The 21,006-nt window shown below is 61.0% G+C and overlaps 1 protein-coding gene across 5 annotated transcripts in view; it reads right to left on the bottom strand.

The window, feature by feature from the left end:
* Window positions 1-21,006, bottom strand: part of COL5A1 (collagen type V alpha 1 chain) — a 159,781-nt gene that overhangs the window by 9,440 nt on the left and 129,335 nt on the right. For 3 of the 5 annotated variants that reach the window (XM_060102018.1, XM_060102022.1, XM_060102020.1), the window contains exons 44-65: window positions 20,442-20,495; window positions 19,313-19,366; window positions 19,124-19,231; window positions 18,211-18,264; window positions 18,003-18,110; window positions 16,388-16,441; window positions 15,518-15,625; window positions 14,852-14,905; window positions 14,558-14,611; window positions 13,655-13,708; window positions 13,067-13,120; window positions 12,186-12,293; window positions 12,013-12,066; window positions 11,868-11,921; window positions 11,448-11,555; window positions 10,229-10,282; window positions 9,325-9,360; window positions 8,880-8,933; window positions 8,138-8,393; window positions 7,062-7,174; window positions 4,165-4,233; window positions 390-623 (exon numbers count right to left, since the gene is read on the bottom strand). In XM_060102018.1, coding sequence (XP_059958001.1) covers window positions 390-623; window positions 4,165-4,233; window positions 7,062-7,174; window positions 8,138-8,393; window positions 8,880-8,933; window positions 9,325-9,360; window positions 10,229-10,282; window positions 11,448-11,555; window positions 11,868-11,921; window positions 12,013-12,066; window positions 12,186-12,293; window positions 13,067-13,120; window positions 13,655-13,708; window positions 14,558-14,611; window positions 14,852-14,905; window positions 15,518-15,625; window positions 16,388-16,441; window positions 18,003-18,110; window positions 18,211-18,264; window positions 19,124-19,231; window positions 19,313-19,366; window positions 20,442-20,495 — 1,896 coding nt within the window. Of the gene's footprint in view, window positions 1-389; window positions 624-2,002; window positions 2,231-4,034; window positions 4,104-4,164; window positions 4,234-7,061; window positions 7,175-8,137; window positions 8,394-8,879; window positions 8,934-9,324; window positions 9,361-10,228; window positions 10,283-11,447; window positions 11,556-11,867; window positions 11,922-12,012; window positions 12,067-12,185; window positions 12,294-13,066; window positions 13,121-13,654; window positions 13,709-14,557; window positions 14,612-14,851; window positions 14,906-15,517; window positions 15,626-16,387; window positions 16,442-18,002; window positions 18,111-18,210; window positions 18,265-19,123; window positions 19,232-19,312; window positions 19,367-20,441; window positions 20,496-21,006 lie in introns of those variants that run through there. The other 2 variants (XM_060102019.1, XM_060102023.1) reach the window with 2 other exon arrangements.

Below are 21,006 nucleotides of genomic sequence, written 5' to 3'. Positions count from 1 at the left end.
AGTCTGCAGGACACCTCCCAGCACGGCCACACTCCCAGGAGCAAACTCAGACTCAGCTCCGGCCATTCCCCAAAAAGTGGAGGCGTCTCAACTTCCGAATCGGACCAAGAACGCTCCATGTCACACCAGGCACGGGATCAGGGACCCCGGTCGGCCTTTGCCATCAGATCTCAGCGTGGCCTTCCCGACCCCAGCTCCGCGGGAAGGTCCCCACTGCTGGCCTGGGGATTCCACGTCCACCAGCCACGGTCAGCGGCACTGTGCCTGGGCCCTCGCTGCACCCAGGGCCCAGCACACGGTAGGTGCCCGAGAAGTTCGTGGTGACCGAATGAACTGCCTGAGGCACCAGCCCATCCCCCCTCCCAGGCAGGGCAGCGGGCGGCACTCACAGCACAGCCGTCCACCAGGGCGTGAATGTAGGGGCTGTTATCGTAGGACATCTCCTCGTCGTTGGAGCCCAGGAAGCGCATGGCCTTGTCGTAGCTGCCCGTGGCGGCGTCCTGCCAGGCGACCGACTGGTAGCAGTTATAGGTGATGTTTTGGTGGGCGGAGGCGCTGAGCAGCCGCAGGAAGGTCATCTGGACCACGCCCACGGGGTTGCCCTCAGTGTCCACGTAGGAGAGCTGCAGGGGGACAAGAAGGGGCGCTCAGCAGGGAGGGGACACACGGCTGCGCAAAGCCCCTCGTCCACACGGCCGGGGCTTCCAGAGCTTCAGCCACTTGCTGTCTCCTCCGGAGCGTGGGCCACGCCAAGAGCCCCATCTGGAAACCTGCTGCACGCCCGGGCCCCGGGCCCCAGGCCAGCATGCACTGGGCTCTCTGGGGGGTTCCCTGGAACACTGTGAACCACGCCTCATTCCTTTCAGGGACCTAGATAACCCACCCACTCCACTTTACCTGGCTGGTCCCTACTCAGCCTCCAGGGTTCAACTCATGTGCCTCTGCCTCCAGGAAGCCTGCCAGGGTTAGGTGCCCTGGCCCACCTTGGCCTGGCTCAGTGTCCATCTTTCCTACTGGCTGTGAGGCCCTCCACACGAGCACTGGACTCCTGTGTCAGAGGCACCTGGGGCCTGGTCTGCAGCCCTCCCTGGACCGTGAGTACCCTGAGGGCATGGGCTTGGCATGTACGTCCCTGTCACTGTGCCCCGATGCCGGAGAAAAGAAGGTGCTCATTAGCTCATGCTAATACATGAAAACCACTGGCTGATCTCTGTGGCGTACAAGGACCTGGCTGGGGCCATGAGAATTGGAGACAGAAAGGGCAGGTGGCTTCGGGGAGGAAGGGGCCTGAGGCATGGGGTCTTGGCCAGCAGACAGGAAGGCCGGCCTGTGAGAGGGTCACAGGACATATGGCCAAGAGCCAGAAGCCTGGAGGGACCAGGCACCATCGTGGAGGCACGGGGGAGAGGCCATTCTTGCCCCGTCCCGGGCATGGAATCCAGCAGAAAGCAGAGTGGGCCGTGCTGTGGCCTGGGGTGGTCAGCCCACACTGAGTGGGCAGTCCAGGGCTCTCTGGTGGCAGGAGCCTTGCTGAAAGCCCCGCTCTCTGCCAGCAAACCCAGGGCAGCACCCTGGAGAGAGCGTTGGTTCTCAAGTGGCTTCTCAGCGTCACAGGTCGAATGCACGCTGGGCTGAGAGCTCAGCCGGGCGCGGGCCAGTGCCAGGCGTCCCGAGAGACAGATCAGTTTCTGCGTCTTCTAAACTGCAGCTTTTTGAGCTGCTGGACACAGCAGGGGCGGGGACAGTCCTTAGCCCCCGGGACGAGGCGGGTCTCTGCTCTCCCTGAAGGCCCTCAGCGTGAGAGGCCAGGCTCTCCTCACACACCCAGCAGAGCAGGCTTGGCCCATCACATCTCCCCGTCAGACGACGCACAGACGGACGTCATGATCTGAGACCCGCGTTTCCCCTCCCAGCACACGGCCGCTCCCCCGCTGCTGTTTCGGACCCTAGCCCCCAGCCTACCCTCAACGAGCAGTCCTGAACACACGAGGGAGGATTTAAGCTGATGTTGTGCACGTATGTATAGAGACATCTATACAGTTAGAGCCGAAGGCAGTGAGCCAGGCCTGGGATCCTGCCCTTCCCGGCAGAGCGGGGGGAGCGCAGAGCTGCTGGCCAGCTCCCCACACAGCCACCAGACACCGACTTCCAGCCGGACCTTGAGGAGAGAGAGTGGATACCAACCGCAGTCGGGGCCGTCGGGTGCTCCTCCTGGACGCAAGGCGACTGACTGGAGGAAGGACGCATGCAGAGAGAGAGGTGGGCAGTGCTGGACGCAGAAGGACCTGAAGCCCCCAGTGCCGGGCAGGCGGAGGAGGACCAGGCACGGCCAAGCCCCGCCGCGAGGCCCCGCCCTCCTGGGGGGAAGCAGCTCTGCAGTATCACCTTCACGTGGGATGCCCAGGGCAGCCAGCCCAGAAAAGCACCTCTTTCTTCAGGGAGGGACCTGTATTTATGCCCTGTCCACTCTGACGGTCACAGGCTGCTAGAAATGATGCAGCAGGAAAACGCCAAAGACGAGCTGATGTTTCCCCTAGACTGACCCTTCACCTCCATCCTTGGTCAACTGTCTGCGAAACAGGACCCAAGCAGCGGGCAGGCTCTGGGCTGGCGACTGAAAGTGGGTATTCTCTACCCGCTTCCACAGAGCAAGGGGGTGGGTGTGCGGGGCCCTGTCTGGAGAAGGCCACCAACACGGCTGCAGAAAGGACCACGGCCCCGGCTCCTCCTGACTCCCACGCCCCCCCACCCTCTATCCACCCGGCTCAAGGGCCCCGGGCACTGCTTCCCCGAGTGGGAGTCCACTTCAGGTCCTTCTGCCTGCCAGTGGCCGCTTCCCAAGGACAGCACCGAGGAGGTGAAGGAGAGGAGAAACAGCAGGAGAAAAAGGGGGCAAGGGTGCCGGAGGTCCCCACACAAAGACGAGAGGAAGTCCCCAGACGTGGCAAGGTGAGCGCAAACCTCCAGTGTCTGGAAAGAGCCGCAGTGACTGGGAATCAAGGACACGGGCCGTGAGATATTAACTGAGCACAGAGCACCTCCGGGCCTAGGAACGGGGGGGTCCCCAAGTGCAGCGGGCAGAGGCCGCTGGAAGGCCCTACTCTGAGTCCTGGGGGAACGTGGCCCTGGGACCCCCCGGGGAGCCAACTGAGGGCAGGGGGTTGGGCCCGAAGTCGTGCACCCGAGACCTGGCTTCTGAGTGGGAAGGACGTCCTTCAGTGATGGCCCAGGTGGGACACGAGCCGAAGGGTGGACGCAGGAAGCAAAGGGGGCTCTCGGGGACTGGCAACGCGGCCACGTCTGGTACCTAGTCCTTGAACTTGCCGGGAAGGGAGCACAGAACTCTGCACTTGATTCCGGAAACGGGCCCAAATCAAACTCCCGAGATGTTTGGGGAAAACACCCTGCTGCGTGGAAGCAGTTGCTGGCCCCACATGACCGGGTCCCAATGGCCTCGGCCTCTATGCCGGCTAGAAAAGCATCACATCCAGATCTTTAGAGGGATGCCAGTTGCCTTTCACCTCCGGGATGGCCTATGTAAGACCGGCTCCCCAGAAGTTAACACAGGGACCAGCATGGTCGTGTGCGATGCAGCGGAGAAGCCCAGGGTCCCATGGGCAACCGGAATGGCCCCTCGGCCCCCAGCCACAGCAGGGGCAGGGCACGAGGAGAACGGATCCGAGAAAGAACTGGATGGGTTAATGGTCCAGGACCCACTTCATCCAAGCTGCCCGCTAGGACTTAGCAAAATAAACCCTCTACTCCTGGTGTCTCTGGTCTCAATTCCTGGCGGCACCCAGCTGGGGCTCTGAATGCCAGCTTCGGGTCCCCCACCTGAAGAGACAACCATCCAGCTGCCTCCAGCTAAAGTGAAGCCTCGTCAGGGTGGCAGGAGGGGCCGGCTTGAGCCTGGCGGTCCCGGCCGTGGAGCAGTTTGGCCAAAGGGCAGGAGCAGGTGCGGCGCTGGGGGCGATTAGTCCCATGCAGAGCCGAGCCAGGCCGTGCCGCAAGCAGGCAGCCCCGCGGCCACTTACCAGGGACCCGCGCTTGTACTGACTGTACCAGGTGGAGGGCTGCTCTTTGGGCCAGCGGGCCATTTTACTCTGCAAGATACGAAACGGGTGGGTTTAACCGACACTGCACACACGTTGGAGGCCGTCTTACCAGTTTGCCACGCTTGAATTCACTGAACCAGGAACCCGGGTTTTCTTTGGGCCAAGAAGTGATTCTGGCCTAAACATCGAGGCAGGAGGTGGGGAGGGAGAGAAACAGAGAGAACGACAGTGTTACTTCCGCCTTCACGAGAAGTGCTCCCACGTCCTGCAAACACGCCTTCTCCCTGCCCAAGCGGGCCTGCGTCCTGCCCTCACGGAGATGCGAGACAGACGGCCTCCTGGGAGAAGATCCCTTAGGTGCACCTAACTCCCCCAGAGCTGGGCGCTCACTCCAGGACGGACCCATGACCACAATGGGGACGGGGTAGCCCTGGTGCTTTCCAGGTGCGGGCACCTGCTTCACGTGCAGGGTCAGAAGCGTCTGCATCGGATCAGTTCTGTGTATCCAGCACCTAGGATAGAGCCTGGCACTTGGTGACTGCAGAAAAATGCTCGTGGAGTGAATTAATGAAGGGGTGAACGGGCGATTCTCACTCATCTCGCCCAGATGACGACAGTAATGATAATAAGACCATTTACTACTGATAGGCTGAGAGCAGACAGGTGGGCATTCTCTGATTCGAGCCCCTGATCTGCGGGCGTGGCTCCATCTCCAAGGCCTCTACCTGCGGACGGAGTGGGCAGGAGACCCTACCGAGGTCCAGCTGGGTGTGAGGTGTGCGTGTGTGTTTCTGCATAGGGTGTGTGTGTATGTGGTGTGTGTGAGTGTGGTGTACAATGGTGTGTGTGTAGTGTGCGTGCTGAGCGTGTGGTGGGGCTTTCTCTTTGGGGAGAGTGCCCACAGGTCCAGCCTGTTCCCAGCCGTCCCTCTGGTGCTCCGCCTGGGCGCCAGGTCCCGTTCCCCATCCCCTGGCGTCTCCTCTGAGCTGGCCTCGTGCAGGGGAGCCTGAGAAGCGGCCCCACTGGAGGAGGAGCAAGTCCAGCCTGCCCCCCGCCCCTTGGGACTCTCCCCTCTGGTTCCAAACCTGCCGCTGTCAGCGCTGCGCTCGAAAAGCACGAAGACTGCCTCCTCCCAGAGCAGGACCAGAGGCGTGGGCAGATGGGCGCCTCGCCCAGACTTCTGCCCTCCATCCCCACCCCTTCCGCCACCAAGGGGGCCCTGCAACCCGGGAGACTGGGCAGAATGCCTCAACCCGCCCGAGGCTCCAGCCCGTGGGGCCCTGGCGGTCAGCACAGGTGCAGTGGAAAGGCAAGGAGCAGCGGGGGTCACTCGGCGCCCCAAGCCCACCGTCCGCCTGGCTCCACCACCAGTGAGGGCTCCTGGGGGCCGTCCTACTGGTCCTCCAGCAGCGAGGCCGTTTGCAGAGGACAGACAGCAACGAAAGGACGCGAGGCAGCATTTTCCCACTGGAATTTCCTCCTGGGCCTCTGCCAGATGCAAGGGTCCTGAGGTTTGAATTTCCTTGTGAACCACAGGGGTCTTGTTGCCAGGGGTGTGGTTTCCCAGGGATTTAAAATCCCAGGTAGGGAGAGCGTGAACATGAAACAGGGGTCCCCAAGGCATCCACGCCAGTGCAGTGCCCCTGTTCCTGCCGGCCCACAGGAGTGCCGGAGCTCCCCTCGGGGACAGTGAGATTTAGGGACAGGGCACCTCTCCCTCCAGAGGAAATGGCTCTGGGCGCTGAGGCAGCTGGGAAGCTGAGGACCACAGGTTGCCCGACTCCTGCTGTGCCCAACCCTGAACCTGCAAGGTACCAGGGCTGCGGCTCCGGGAACCCACTGCCCTCGGTGTGCGGCACGGGATGGGGAGCCGTCGGGGCGGGACATTACGGAGGGGGGTCTGTCCAGGCAGATGCAAAGGGCACTGCGGCCAAAGTCTCCACCATCTGCCCAGGTAGAGACCTCGCCCCCCTTCCTCACCTGTCCTGGGCCACAGTGGGCCTGGCCTCCAACGCGTGCTTGACAGAAAGCAGCACACGCCTGCCACACACGCCTGTCCCTGCACGCCACCCGCACGCCATCCACATGCCATCCACGTGCCATTCACACGCCACCCACACGCCATCCACGTGCCATTCACATGCCACCCACATGCCACCTGAACGCCACCCACACGCCACCCGCATGCCACCCACACGCCACCCGCACGCCATCCGCCCGCCACCCGCACGCCATCCACACGCCATCCACCCATCATCCACACACCATCCACCCGCCACCCACACGCCATCTGCATGCCACCCACATGCCATCCACACGCCATCCACCTGCCATCCACACACCACCTGCACTCCATCCACACGCCACCCACATGCCATCCACCAGCCACCCACACACTACTGCACACCACCTGCACACCCATCCACACACACTGGTTCACACCCTTCCGCACACACAGAGACCCCACCACAGAGGCGAGGACGCTGAAAGACCACAGAGGTGACTCAGATCGCCACCCCACAGAATCTCCATGGATCAGAACCTCACTAAACAGACTGTAAAGGAATGCATGGCACTCAGGAGCGATACCCAGGAAGCTGACACTAAGAATTTCAGCGAACGCCAGCTTCTAAAAGACGCATTTGGGTCACTTTCGCTCCCCAAAGTCCTTCCATGGGTTTCAGGTTGCTCTGAGGTCAGAACTGTAGGGTCATTTTAGGAAGGATGTGACCAACCAGCGGTGGAAATCCCAGCCCCGGGGGGGTAGGGGGAAGATAGCCACGCGCCAACCACCCCTTCCACTTCCACAAATGAGGCTGCACTAAGCCCCGCCCCATTGCTAGAAATTTCTTCCTAAGGCAAATTCAAGGCTACTTCTGGAGGAAAAGCCTTGATTTTAGATCTGGCCAGTTTCTGGTTTTCATCCTTAAAGCTGCACGCATGTGAACTATCTGGAGCCCTGGCCCGGCCCCAGCAGGAGAGGAGGCGATGGAGGAAGGTACTCACCCCCTCGGACTTCTTGTCGGGGAAGACGCACGTCGACCCCCCGGCTGTGAAGTTGCAGTAGACTTTGAAGGAGTCCCTGGAGCAGCCTTGGTTCGGATCCACCCAGTATTCACCTGGATCACAGGGTTAGGGTTGGGGTTAGGGAGGGAGGCGGGTCGTGAGAGCTGCTCCTTGGACGGTTCCAGAAGCAGCTGCCACATCTCAGTCCAGCAGTGACAGCACACAGCCCAGGCACGTGCCGCAGCACAGCCCTTTCTGGGCTTTGCCCAATGGCATCCTGCTGTTCCTGCTGGGCCCACGGAGTGACAGGGACAGCCTCATCATCAAGAGCACAGCTGGAGCGTGAGGCCCCCGGGGTCCAAGCTCTGGGGACCCGGGAGGGTGGCTCTGCCTGCTGGCGGGTGGATGGGAACCCAGAGGTGCTCCGGGAAAACTCCTAGAAGTTCACGTACTTAGGATCAGAGTCAACTGGAACCACAGGCACCCCTTAGATCTTGCAGAAGAGTTCATCCTTCCCAGAGCAAGCCACTGTGGTCTTATTTTCTAGTAGGTAGGTAGTGCTTGGTTATTAATGGTGAGAATGGGACTGATTTGCATTTTTATCATATTCTGGAGTCTAAATAGTGCTTCCCCAAGTACAACATCCAATACCAGCATGAGGACTCTTATTAACACTGACAGCAGCTGCGGCCAACATCACGTCAGGCCCAAAGCATTTCATACGTTGTATACACATCCTCTGATAGGTACATGTTTTAATTCCCATTTTATAGATGGGGATCATGGGACCCCGGGTAGAGCAGGTTACCTGCCAGACAGTGGCTAAGATTAGACCAGACCCCGGCTCTGTGTGACCTCACAGCCTTGACCTCTTGCCCCGGCCTCCCAGGACGGCTTCCCCTCCTACTATGATGCCTCATCAGGTGACAAGAGGGAGATGCCCCTGCATCCCCACTGCACGGACGGGGACCTGAGGCCGAGCGAGGTGCGTGCCCGCCCAGGCCTGGGTCCCTCCCGCCACACCGGCTGCCCAGCCCCGACCCCTGCGTTGGTCCCCGGGCCCACGGTTGCCCTACCGTCGGGGAAGTCAGGGTGGCAGAGTTGAAGGTCTTTGCAGGTGCGCGCGGGGTTCTGCTGCGTGCCCAGGGGCCGCTTCATCTGCTCGATCTCCAGCTTCAGGGAGTTGAGGGAGCCGAAGATCTCCTCCATGCCGTCCGCGTAGTCCATGTACTGCTCGCCCTCCCCGTCGTCCATCAGCTGGCTGGCGTCGATGTTCCGCCGCGTCCTGGACGCCTGGATCGGCAGGGGCTGGATGACCTCGCCTGGGGGGCCCTGGGTGTGGAAGAGGGACAGTGATGGGTGGGAGAGGACGAGGCGGCCCCCGGGTGGCGGCAGGGCCGGGACCGCCAGGGCTGCACCTGCAGGGTCCTGGGCCGCAGACACCAGCCCCTCTTAGTAGTACAGTCTTCTTCCCTTTTCTCCGTCTCTGGAACATTCCACACCCATCCCTCGGGGCCTTGTCTAGGGCTGCCTGCTCCTGCCACACACACACATGCGTGCACACGTGTGCACACAGAGGCACCTGGGCATACACGCACACGCACACGCACACCCCTCCCCCTTCCTCTCTCCTCAACCAGACTTCCGAGGCGGAGGCGCCCTGGGCTGACCTGTGTCCCAGGGAAGCGGACAGGCCCCGCTCCGCCACACACGTTTCATTAACGCTTTGGGACTAAACCACACAAACAGATGCTTCCACGATTCCCTCGGTGTCAGAAGAACCCCCACCTGGCTCCCAAGCCCTCAAGGGCTACTCACCGGCAGACCAGGGGGTCCTGGCTGGCCTGCTTCACCCTTCGGGCCAGTTGGACCCTGGGGAAAACAAAAAGAGAACCAACCTTGGTCACTGAGGCCTGATGTGACTTGAGTCCACCTTGAGGTCTAGAATGATCCCCGGAAACAGGTGGAGAAGGTGGAGGGACAAACCTAATACGCTGGGGCCCCTTCCCAGTCCCAGATGTGACAACTGGACACCCCAAGGAGGGGACTTAGGGGGACAGAGCCCTTTCTGCAAGGCAGGGAGCCTTGGCCTGAGATGACTCAGGGTAGAGGTGAGCTCAGGGCAGCCCAGACACAGAGGAGGGGTGTGAACGACCGGCCCCATGAGTCAAGGGGGAAGGGGGACCCCAGGGTGGTTCTCATCCAAGGGGATGCACATCCCTCCCCCGGGTGGCACGGGCCGGTCAGGGGCAACACCACTTACTGAGGATCCCTTAGCACCTTTTGGACCAGGAGGGCCCTGCGGAGAGAGGGGCAGAGCGTCAGCTGGTGGGCGGTCCCTTCCCCTCCCGGCACCAGCCTGCTCTTCACGCCCTCCTTGCGCCCGTGTCCCCCCTCCAAGAGTCTGCGCTTGTACTTGCTTGACAGGGGAGGTGGGCGGGGGCAGGTGCTCACCCACACAGAGGCCAGGAGGGTCCCGAGTGCCCCGGGTCAGCCTCCCACCCATCCCAGCAGGGAAATCACAGCTCAGGCAGCCAGAGTCAGACGTGACAAGTGTGTGCTGGCCTCAGAGGCCCTGACACAGAGCCGCTCCAGCCCTCGCAGCAGCCCACAGCAGGGGCCAGCATCGGACCAGCCGGGGCCACCTTGGGCCACGTGCACCCGGGCCCAGGTGGGGCTTGGAGGCTGACTGGTTTCGGGCGAGAAAAGACTCAAGGCCGGAGGATGTCTTTGCAGTCCTGGGTCTCCCAGCTGCCTTGTCGGGGGGCCCAGGCTGGTGACTAGAAGACGGGACCCCAACTCCTCACGTCCGGGCCAGGCTGGCCCTGCTCATGCTGACGGGGAGGGCGGGGGGCCAGCCACCATCTTCGCCGCCCCCAAAGTGCCTACCGTGGACTGTCCACACGCCCTACAATGCCCGGAGACAGAGGCTCCCCCTTCTCCTCCCCAGCCTGAAACCAGAGCCCAGTGACCCCACTACCTTGTTTCCACTGCTCGGAACGCGGATGTGAATTAATGAGCAGATCAACCCGTGGTGCGGGGCACCAGGTTCACCTCGGCTGTGGCCCAACCCCAGGGGGTCCCATGGCTTCCCTGTAACTCTGAGGTCCATCACCCCACTCTCCCAGGACAACCCAGGGAGCCGCGCGCCCCTCCCAGATACGCACCGGCAAGCCAGGGGGGCCCGGGGGGCCAATCGGGCCCGAAGGACCAGTGATACCCTGAAAGGAGCAGAAACGCGGTCATGAGTGCTTGGATCAGGAGGCAGCTTGTCCTGCACCCACGCCCCTCGGTTCTCGTTGGCCTCTTCCCCTAACGCGGGCCGGCCACGTGCGAGGGGAGCCCTCGCTCCCTGCTGGGCCCGGCGGGGGGCCTGAACACCTGCTGTGAGGCTGAGCACCCCGGCGCTGCTGCCCGCAGGGCCGCGGGGAGATGGCTGAGTGTGAACGCTTCCTTCTAATGTTCTAATGTGAACCGTCCCTGCCTGGTCCCCTCTGGCTGCTTTCGGCTCCCAAAGCAGGAGCCCCGGGGCAGGGGGTGGCAAGTGTCCTGGGGTCCTGTCTGTGCTGTCTGTCCATCCAGCCTCCCAGTGGCTTTTCCCACACGTGGAGTTTGCAGCCTCTGAGCCGACCCTCTCTCCAGGTCTCGGTGCCACGAGGAGACACCGTGGACGAGGCTGGGCTGGGGGGACGCCACCCCACGAGCTTCCACCCCACCTCACGGCCCTGCCGCCTCCAGCCCTGTCTCGGGCGTCCTGTCCTCTTGCAGGTCAGGTGCAGGCCAAGGTGGGCAAAGCACAGGGGCACGTGTGAGCCTGTCACAGCTGGCTTGGGGAGCGGTCATTCACAGGCTGGAGCGCGGCCCCGTGGCCCTGACATGGGGACGGAAAGGCCGGCCTGCCAGGGCCCTCCGCCCCCTGCCTCCACTCGCTCCCCGCCTCTCCTGGCCGTGGAATCCACTGCCAGAGGCTCCCAGGTGCAGGACAGGCGAAACTTGCAGGCTAAGGTTTCCTTGGCTGTGGTTTCCTGGGGGCTTCAAACTCCAATGAGCTCCAGGGGTTCCCAGGGAAGTCTAGGGTCAGGTGTGCATATATGGGGTCAAGGTGGGAGCGAGGATGTGGCTGAGCATCGCCAGTGACCTCCTGGACAATTAGCTGGGTCAAAGGGTCTTGCACAGAGTGGGGGGAAATGACCTTCACTTCTGAGGTCACCAGGACCATGAGGGCTAATGAGGGCCCGGGCTAGGCTCCAGTTCTGCCCCAGGTTGCTGTCACCTGGGCGAGCCCATCCCCTCAGCCGTTCCCATCTTGATTTGGTGGACGTGGGGACGTCCTTCCGGCTCTAAGGAACCTCGGGTCTTTGGACACAGAGCCAGCATCCCACGCACCTGTTCTCCCTTAGGGCCAGAGGAGCCCTGGGGGCCGGGGAGACCGCGGTCACCCTTTTCTCCCTGTTCGCCCGGAGGTCCGATGAGCCCGATCAAGCCTGGATGTCCCTGTGGGAAAATGAAGGGGCATTTGCGGTGGCAACACCTCACGTCCAGCCACGTGGGCCAGCGAGACGTGGCAGCGCATCTTTGCCTTGGGGGCTGACTGGAATGGACACAGGCCCAGGGCAGGTGCCGTCCACGGGGCCTCGCAGGCCCCCGACTGAGGGCAGGGGCCAGGTCTCCAAGTCACATGGATCTGTTCTCTTCGTGTCCTCACCCTGAGCACATGATAAACGGGGGGGAATCGCTGAGTTTGAAACCACGGGCACCTGAGGGGCCTGAGTTTCAACCACAGAGTCCCCTGGAGCCCCATCTCACCTTTTCCCCTTTGGGTCCAGAGTCTCCTTTGAGGCCAGGGAGTCCTGGGGGACCCTGCGGGGGAGGCAGCGGGATCAGAATTCTCATTCCCAATCCCGCCCTCCGCCACCACCGGGGGCTCCTCGGGAGCATAGCCGTGACTCACCATGGGGCCGGGGGGGCCATCGGGGCCTGGGGCTCCTGGGAGACCTTGTTCACCCTGAAACACAGTGGACCCTCCATGTGAGCCCCGCCCTGGTCATCCCCGTTCCCGTCCCCATGCCTGCTCCCCTCCCTCTGTAGCCGCGCCCCCCACAGGCCTGCCCAGGAGCCACTCACCACAGGGCCAGGGATCCCTCGCAGGCCATCGGGCCCGGGCTTCCCAGGGGCCCCCTGGGGGCCAATGGGGCCAGTCTTCCCAGGAGGGCCTTCCAAGCCGGCTTCTCCCTGCAGGGCACCAAGGAGGACACGGTGAGACCCCAGTGCTTGAGGCTCCGGTCACCCCAGCCCACAACCGCTGCTCAGAAACCCCAAGGAGCCTTGGAGAGAACCCCAGATGCCCCCAGATATCCAGGGGCTGCCCCCGATTCTCCACATTCCTTATCGAGGCCGCCCTGCCCAATCCTCCACCCACCAACGTCCACAGTCAACTGTGCTCCCAGCCTCCCAGCTGTCAAGGCCAAAATGGCAGTTATGGCTGGCGCGGAACTCCTGGTGGGCACGGCCGCCATGTCCTGAGCAGAGGTGGGGCTGGACGAGTTCCATCACTGTCTCAGGTAATGCGGGAGCACCTCTGAGAAGAGGCCCCGCCCAGCGCCTCCCGGGGGGGAACGGCCTCGAGGGCTCTGGGCACAGGGCTGCACCCTAACCTCACTGCACGGGCACCCCACCCTCTCCTCAGCCCTACGTGGGCACCGTCACCATCTCTGCTTCGCAGGCAAGGCAGCTGAGGCCTGGCCAGGCCAACACCAGGCCCGAGGGCACCCAGCACTGGCCTCCCCACCTCAGGCCGGTGGGGCAGACAGAATATGACAGCAGAGTCGGGGACCCCGGACCCAGAGGCGCAGCCAGCCCGCCTCCCTCTGAGCCTGACCTGCCCCTCTCCGCATGTTCACATATGTGTCCAGTCCCCACCCTTGCGGCCACCATGCCCTCGGCACGCTCTGTCAGGTCTATGCATGGTCACGGTCATGACCACGGCCGGGCTGAAAAGCACTTACCTTAGCTCCTTTCTCTCCCTGCCTGCCTTCGGGACCTATGGGGCCAGGCGGACCCTGGAAGGAGCAAGAGGCGACATGTGACAAGTGGGTCCGCAGAAGCTCAGTGAGAAGCTGAGGAGGGGGCGTGGAGGTCACTCCCAGGCCCTTAGCACGAGGCCCAGGGTCTCCACGTCCAGAAAAGGCCCCTGGTCAGGCTGCGGAGAGGGCACTCCAGCAGCCTCCTTTCCTGGCTGCACACCAAGCGGCCAAGTTTATTGCAGCCCCAGAGAACGACTGGATTACTCAGTTAGCTTGTTCTGACTTTTCCAAAGGTCTGACCCAGGGGAAAAGGGGTTTTTTCAGCTCCATGGGTGTTTTTCTCCCGTTATTGATGGTGTCAGCAGTGGGCTCATCCTAAATGGAGCGAAGCATCGACCTAGTGGGTCTGCGATTTGATGATGAGGCAGGAAGCTGAGCAGGGAATGCCCTTCAGACAGAAGCACTTTCCTCCCCCAGCTGCCTAGGGCCCCAGGGTCCAAGCCGGGGCGGGGGAGAGGCACACTTCATTCAGGAGGTTGACGGGCAAGGGCGCCCTGCAGCATCACTTACCCTTTTTCCCGGAGGCCCAGATGGACCTGGTTCACCAGTAGGGCCCGGGGATCCCTGGTGTCGGAGAGAGAACAGAGCATTTAGGAACCAGGGACAGTTAAGCTAAGACGTAGCAGGGCTGGGTGGGTCTGAGGCTAAGAAAAACGCAGAGTTTTCAGTCTGCTTTGTCCTCGGCCAGCCCTGAAACTGCCTGTCTCTCCTTTTGCAGAATCAGCCCTAAGTGGAGGTGGTCCTGGAATCCTCTGCTCTGACCTCTATGCTCAGCCCGTGGGCTGCAGCGGCGTAGGGGACCCGCCTGCCACCTGCAGTTCTGCTACATTTGGGGAACGTTCCCACCACGCCTGCCAGCACCCCTTCTGCAGAAGTGGACCCCGAGGCACAGGGAGGGCAGGTGTTGTCCTGGGTCACCGGCTAGGAAGCGGTAGAACAGCAGACATCTCTCCAGGGGAACTGGCCCCAGAGCTGGTGTCCCTAAGCTTTCTGAGCTCGAAGCAACGTTTCAGAAAACTTGACATCAGGTGAGAGGCAACGTCTAATGTGAGCTCAGCTCCGGGGGCTGATGTGGAAAGAGCCTTTGGAAGAGAGCATCTGACTCCAATCGGGCAGAAACAGGTAATCCTGACGTTCCGGGCTGGGCTTCTGGGGGGCGTCGAGGACGCCAGGCTCTGTGCGCAGAACCACTGTCGGGACTGTGTGTGCATTTCCCCTTATGGGAGGAGGGTCCCCAGCTTTCAAGGTTCCTCAGAGGGAGCTCTCGCCCCCCCTGTGGTGGTTGAATCACTATTCTAAGATAACTGGGTGTAGGTTTTTCTCAGAAATGAACAAAGCAAGTTGTAAACCCCAAGCCCTGACACCTCCCCGAGGAGCTGCGTCAGGGTCCTTAGAGGTCCTGGGCGGACTCACCGTTTGTCCAGATTCACCGTCATCTCCTTTGTCACCAGGGGGACCGTCTTGACCCTGTGGGGCCAAAAGCAAGTTCCTTCTGCCTCCTGGATGGCACCCGAGTTCAGGCACCAACACACAACGCGTCCCCAAGTCCTCACCCAAAAATCAAATTCCATCCCAGAGGTGCCGGCGCCTAGGGCGCTCAGAAGTGGGAAAGGAGAGTCCTAACAGAACTAGAAAGGAAAAAATGGGGCCAGCAATGCGGGTCATGGGCTGTGGGGACCCAGGGGCTCTGCCACCTTGAGCACCTACCGCGGGGCCAGGCTCTCCGGGGGGACCGGGATCTCCGGGAAAACCGACCGGGCCCTGAAACAGAGGAAGAGAGGCATTGGGGCCCTCAGCAACCCGGCCTGGAGAGCGCTGCCCTGCGTGGCTGCATCCAGACTGCCGCCCAGTGCCGTCCAGCCCCAGAGCATCCCACTAGCTCTGACACCTTGGTGCCCTTCACAGCAAGAAGGCCTTTCCAGAACATCCTCTCACGTGAGCCACACAAGCCTGAAAGCGAGCAGCGCGGGCCAGCCCTCTCGACTTCTGGAGGCCCTCAAAGGGCAGGCTCGTGCCCCCACTTTTGTTCCTGGAGCCCCCGGCTGACACTGGAACCTGGACCTTTAACCTCTAGAAGGCGCTGCTCTGCAGACCCTCCTGACGCAAAGCCGGGGCGGGCTGCAGGAGGGGAGAGGGGCCACACAGAGCCTGTTCCATCCAGAAAGCTGCCTGGTCCACAGACATGGCCTCCGAGGTGTCCCCCTCGTCCCACGTCTCCCCTCTCCCACCTCCACTGTTCTGGTTCAGTAGCTGGTGTGGAAACCTCTACACCTTAGGAAATCACCCCAAGACCAGCGATGGTACGGCAGCCTCAGTGCACTGCCCGTGAGTGAGGATGATCTAGGGGCCCCTTGGCATCTCCCAGGTACTCACGGGGCTGCCTTTGGGACCGTCATCTCCGGGAGGGCCCTTGGGTCCAGGGGGTCCAGCAGCACCAGAAGGGCCCGACTCACCCTTCTCTCCCCTTTCGCCTTTGGGTCCCTGCGGGGGAAAGGTGGGGACCTGTTCCCAGAGCCAGCCTTGCGGTTGCCTCGAGCAAGAAGCGGGCTGGAGGTGTGTTCCTCACCGGCATCGGGTGGGAAGGGAGCACCCTGCCTGTGGCCGGGCCTTGGCCCCTGTGGGTGCCAGCAGCTTCCCGAGCTCCGCCAACCCTCAGCAGCTCCCTGGGGGAGTCTGGCTCCTCTGGGGCCGTGAGGGGGCCTGAGGAGCCCACTGGCTTCCCGGGGCCTCTGAGGCCGACACTCGGCTTCTAGGTGGGCAGGGTTGACTCCTGACGAGACAGCAGGCAGCGTGGACCCCGAGGGGCTGCAGGGACCCAGGCCGCCCACCCACTCAGTGGTCCTCAGGTGGAGGGAGCCCGGGAGACCTCTGTCCACCAGCCGTCTCCTGGGCCGGAGGGCCGCCCTCAGGGGGGCCTCAAGAGACGGCTCATCCGACCTGCGAACGTCTGCATGTTCCAGGTCTGGGCTGACCAGGTGACAACGATGGGCCCCACATTTACGGAAGCCAGTGCTAGGGCCTGGAGCACCACGGACGGCTGTCCTGGGTGCCCATCACTAACGTCTACGCACACACGCTCACTCGCCACGGCACTCCTCTCTTTTCCAGCAAGACGGTGAGGTAGGCACGAGAGGAGACGTGACTCCCATTTCAGGGATGGGGAAACTGAGGCAGAGTGGGAGCCTCCCACCCAGGACCCATCCACGCCGCATCCCCCTCCCCCACCAAAGCCCACCCACTCACCGGGGGGCCCCCTTCGCCGGGAAGGCCAGGCTCTCCAGCTTCGCCGGGCTCACCCTAAGGAGGAAACGTGATGTGATTACAGCAGCGATGAGGACAGTGGTTCCAGCGTCAGGCATTTAGCGAGTCATCCCTGACATTGGGCTGGGGTGGGGGGGAGGGTAGGGGGCCGGGGGTGAGCCGCAGTCACTGTCCTCTGACGGCTCCCAGGACTGGAGGAGAGACAGGTGAGGGACCCGGGGATAAAGCGGTGACCGTGATATACACAGGCATGTGACACACGCAGAGTGGGCGCGGAGGGTACGTGGGGGCATTAAAGATGGCTTTCCCCAGGAAGGGATGCTGCGGGCGAGTTTTGGAGGACGATTGAGAGATACCAGGTGAAAGGAGGAGGGGGACAGCTAGGCAGAGGTGGACAGAAAACAGCACAACATCCTCCGCTTGCCGGCAGGTGGCACAGAGCAGGAGGGGCGAGAGTGGTGGCGGCCGAAGCAGGGACGTGCCCTGTGGCAGGTGGGGAGGGCACGGGGAGAGCCTGCTGCCCTGAGCAGAGGTCGCACACCATTCACTGGTGGCCTCAGCAGGGACGTGCCCTGTGGCAGGTGGGGAGGGCACGGGGAGAGCCTGCTGCCCTGAGCAGAGGTCGCACACCATTCACTGGTGGTCTCAGCAGGTGTGTTTCTCTGATTTTCCTATCGTAAAAAATGAGCAGTGATGGGAGACTTCTTTCAACTGAATGGCCTGATGTCAGAAAAGAAGTCCTGGAACGGTGTGAAAGGAGCGCAGACACAGGGGGGCACGTCCACCCCCTTCCTTCTACCCCCAAGGAACTGGGATAAGTGCTTTAAAAGTAGTGCAGGGCTTCCCTGGTGGTGCAGTGGTTGGGAGTCCGCCTGCCGATGCAGGGGACACGGGTTCATGCCCCGGTCCAGGAGGATCCCACATGCCGCAGTGCGGCTGGGCCCGTGAGCCATGGCTGCTGAGCCTGTGCGTCCGGAGCCTGTGCTCCGCAACGGGAGAGGCCACAGCAGTGAGAGGCCCGCGTACCGCAAAAAAAAAAAAAAAAAAAAAAAAGTAGTGCAAACTCCTGGGCCCAGGTGGAGTCAGACCCTGGCACCGTCTCGCCCGCTGCACGCATGCACGCAAGTAAGGCATGTACACACGTGTGCACGTACGTATGTCCAACGTGCTCGCATCATCTCCAGGGCCCAGGCCCTAACATTAACCAGATCAGATGCAGAGGACCCGGGGCTATGAGAAAACAGGATTTGACAGAAACGGGAGTTGAAAAGGTAGCAACTACACACTTCAAGGAATACATAACTAGGTCTCTTAGAGCCAAATCTCAGAGGAGGAGGGGGCGGGGCCTTTGCTGGTGCTTGTTATCATCTGGAAAATCTCCTGGGTAAGGGCAGGGCTCCCAGGTCCATTGCACACACCTTCTAAGTTTCAAAATGCATCCAGCAGGAAGGGCCCAGCAGTGCACCTGGACATCTCCGTGTACGCGGTGGACACACACACATGGGTACGTGCACGTGTACACGCATGCACGCGCGCGCGCACACACACACACACGCTCACACATCATACACCGGGACAGTGACGGGGCGTGAATCACCTTCTCTCCCACTGCACCAGGATTGCCTATTCCACCTGGGGGGCCTTGCGGCCCGTCAGCACCTGGAGCTCCGGAGGGTCCTCGGGGGCCGGGGGGACCTGGGGGACCCTGGGAGAAGAAGAGCCATTGAGCCCGGAGAAAACACAAACGTCCACCGAAACAGCAACGAGCCACCACGGCCAGGTCTCCACGAGCCGGTGCCACTCACCATCTGACCCACATCTCCCGTCTCGCCCTTCTCTCCTGGAGGTCCCGGCAGACCCTGAGAACAGGAATTCATCAGAAACTCGGCACGTGGGCGCGGCTCTATCCCCCCAACACACAACTTTCACTACCTCCCCAGCAAGACCCCAAGCCGAGCATTCAAAAGCCACAGGAATGTGCTTTCCAGCGTACAGCTACATAAGAGCACGTCCCCCAAATCCCAAGTTTCAGAATTAGTGCAAGGAAAGAATTAGAGAAGTAGGCAAGGATTTATTGACAAGGTGCCTATTGAAAGTGTCCCATAAAACTACAAACCCTAATGAGTCACCAGCAGGGAAATGTTTGCATCAATTATGTCACCACCATATGCTGGGACACAAGGCAGCGACTGAGAGTCACGTTTTCAAAAATAAATAAAAAGTGATGTGTTCCAAGAATGTTTAATGACATTTGACGCGACGTGTAATATAAGAGGAAGTGGTAAAAGCTGGATCCAAACTTACTATACACGCAGCACGATTCGCAGTTTGCAAAAACCAAATAGAACCATGCATGTGCGTGTGTGTGAGCACAGGCGTTTAGGAGGTGTGGAAAGGCACCACCACGTGCTGAGAAGCCATTTTTGTTTCCTTTTCTAACAGTTTATCTGTAGTTTCCAACATTTTTACAATGAGCAAATTCACACATGTCACTGGTTAAGAGAAGTGAATATGGGTGTGTCTGGAAGTCTAAGAATTCACAGCACTTCATGTACGGAGAAGCCCCTGCAGCCTCGCCTTAGCTGCCCTGGTCTTCAGAAGACAGGAGGGAGGGGACAGGAGGGCAGGGGAGGGCAGGGGAGGGGAGGGGAAGGCGTCACAAAGATGCAGGAATCAGCTGACGTGGACCCCCAGCCATTGTGCAAACTCTGTTGTTACCTGCAGCCCCACGGGTCCCGGGGGCCCGGGAAAACCTCTTGGACCTTCATCACCTTTCTGCCCAAAGAGGCCCTGCTGGCCACGAGGACCTGGCTCGCCGTCAGCTCCCTACAGGGAGATGGTTGAGTGTGGTGAGGACCAGGTACGGGGCCGCATCAGCTCGAGGGGTGGGGACTCTCTGATACTCACAGAGGGGCCTGGCTGTCCAATGGGGCCTTGAGGTCCTGTAGGCCCAGGTGGACCCTGTGGGGAAGAGACAGAGAGAGTTGTTTCCTGAGTCACGGCTGAGGCCGAGGGAGAAAGGCCAGTGCACGCAGGGGCCCTGAAGCCAAGGTCATCGGGGCTGCACCCATGCTTGGCCGTCCTGGGCCAGGCTGCCGGCTCTGGAATGCGTGATGCTCTCTGTTCAACCCTGAGCATGTGCGGTCAGGGGCGGGGGGACGGCCACACCGACGTCCCGCCAGAGGCCACCGTGCATCGTCTCGGCCCCCACCACACACCCATGACACAGGCCCCAGAGGCCCCGTTTAAAAATGCGGACCAAGATCACGTGGCTCATCCGTGGCCGAGCGAGGGACTGACTCCAAAGTCCACACCTGGCAGCACGACGCCTGCCCCCAAGTGTGTCCCCAAGCACATTTCACTGTTGGCACAGGGAGAGCGTGAGAGAGGCCAGCATGCTGTCGCTGTCCTGGGGAGCCTGACTGGTCCCGGGTCAACAGGGACGTGGTCACTGTCTGCCTGGGAACAGACACGCCTGGCGAAAAGGTCCGCAGTGCAAGCCTCCTTCCATGGCCACCGGGCGGAGCTGCCAGCCAAGTGACAGGGCGTTTGCAAGAACGCACCAGTATTCCTGAAGCAGAATTTTTTTTTTAAGGGAAAATTAAGAGGCATTTGGTCAGGGTGCTGCCCCTGTTGGAATATCCTGCAGCCCTCAGCATCGGAGGGCGGTGATTATGTCTGTGGGACCGAAAACCTCAAGGACAAAAACACTGAATGTGCTTTACTTCACAAAACCCGTGAGTGCTTCCTGCTCATCTGTTAATAAGGGATTCCCTTACCGATACATGTTACATGCATACATGTGCACCTAACACATACCTGTGCGTGCACACGCATGTAGGCACACGCACACATCCAAGATTTCAACAGGGAAGGGAAGCCCAGAGCCCAGCGGCTGTCTCATCAGTTCCCGGTGGGAATGTTGTTATATTATAATGGTTCTTCACGTCGGTGATGAGTGTGTGCCACGCCGAGCACACAGCCCTGTGCCGTGGCTCCACCGGTGGCCCTGCGTGTGGCTCGCGTGGCCCCTTACCTGTTCGCCTTTGTCTCCCTTGCTCCCCTTCTGTCCCGGTTCCCCGATCTCCCCCTGTGGGAACATATGAAAGACCCATCAGACGGTCCAATAATCATTTGCACGTTATCTGCTCCCCTGAATTAATTTTTCCTGGAGAGTAAGAATCACCTCCTCTCCAGGGGGCCCTATAACTTTCCTAAGAAGAAACGTTTCCATATATTAATTTGATTTCTTTTTTAGTAAGAGAACGAAAAGGGATGAGGCCTTGATCTCACGCTTTGCAGGACTGCACCAGATTTGAAAGTGGGATAAAACATCATAATGGAAATGTTTACTTTGGCAAGTTGGATGACCTGACAGTATAATAAAGACAACTCAGTTACTATGCTTCCAAAGTTGTTAAAATCTCTCCAGTGTTTCTGCTGTGCAGGGCTGGCTCCCACCCTGAGAGGCAAAGGCATCATCGCTGCAGAGGTGACGGAGTCGGAAATGTCACCAGAGGGTTCTCATAAACAGAAAGTTAAACCGAACAGAGAAATTCCACTGTCTTCATCAAATGGAGGAAAAAATACAAGCTACGGCA

This window comes from Mesoplodon densirostris, chromosome 6, assembly GCF_025265405.1.
Source record: "Mesoplodon densirostris isolate mMesDen1 chromosome 6, mMesDen1 primary haplotype, whole genome shotgun sequence".
Taxonomy (NCBI): Eukaryota; Metazoa; Chordata; class Mammalia; order Artiodactyla; family Ziphiidae; genus Mesoplodon; species Mesoplodon densirostris.
The sequence above is the reverse complement of the archived record's forward strand: the minus strand, read 5'-3'. Positions and strand labels throughout refer to the sequence as shown.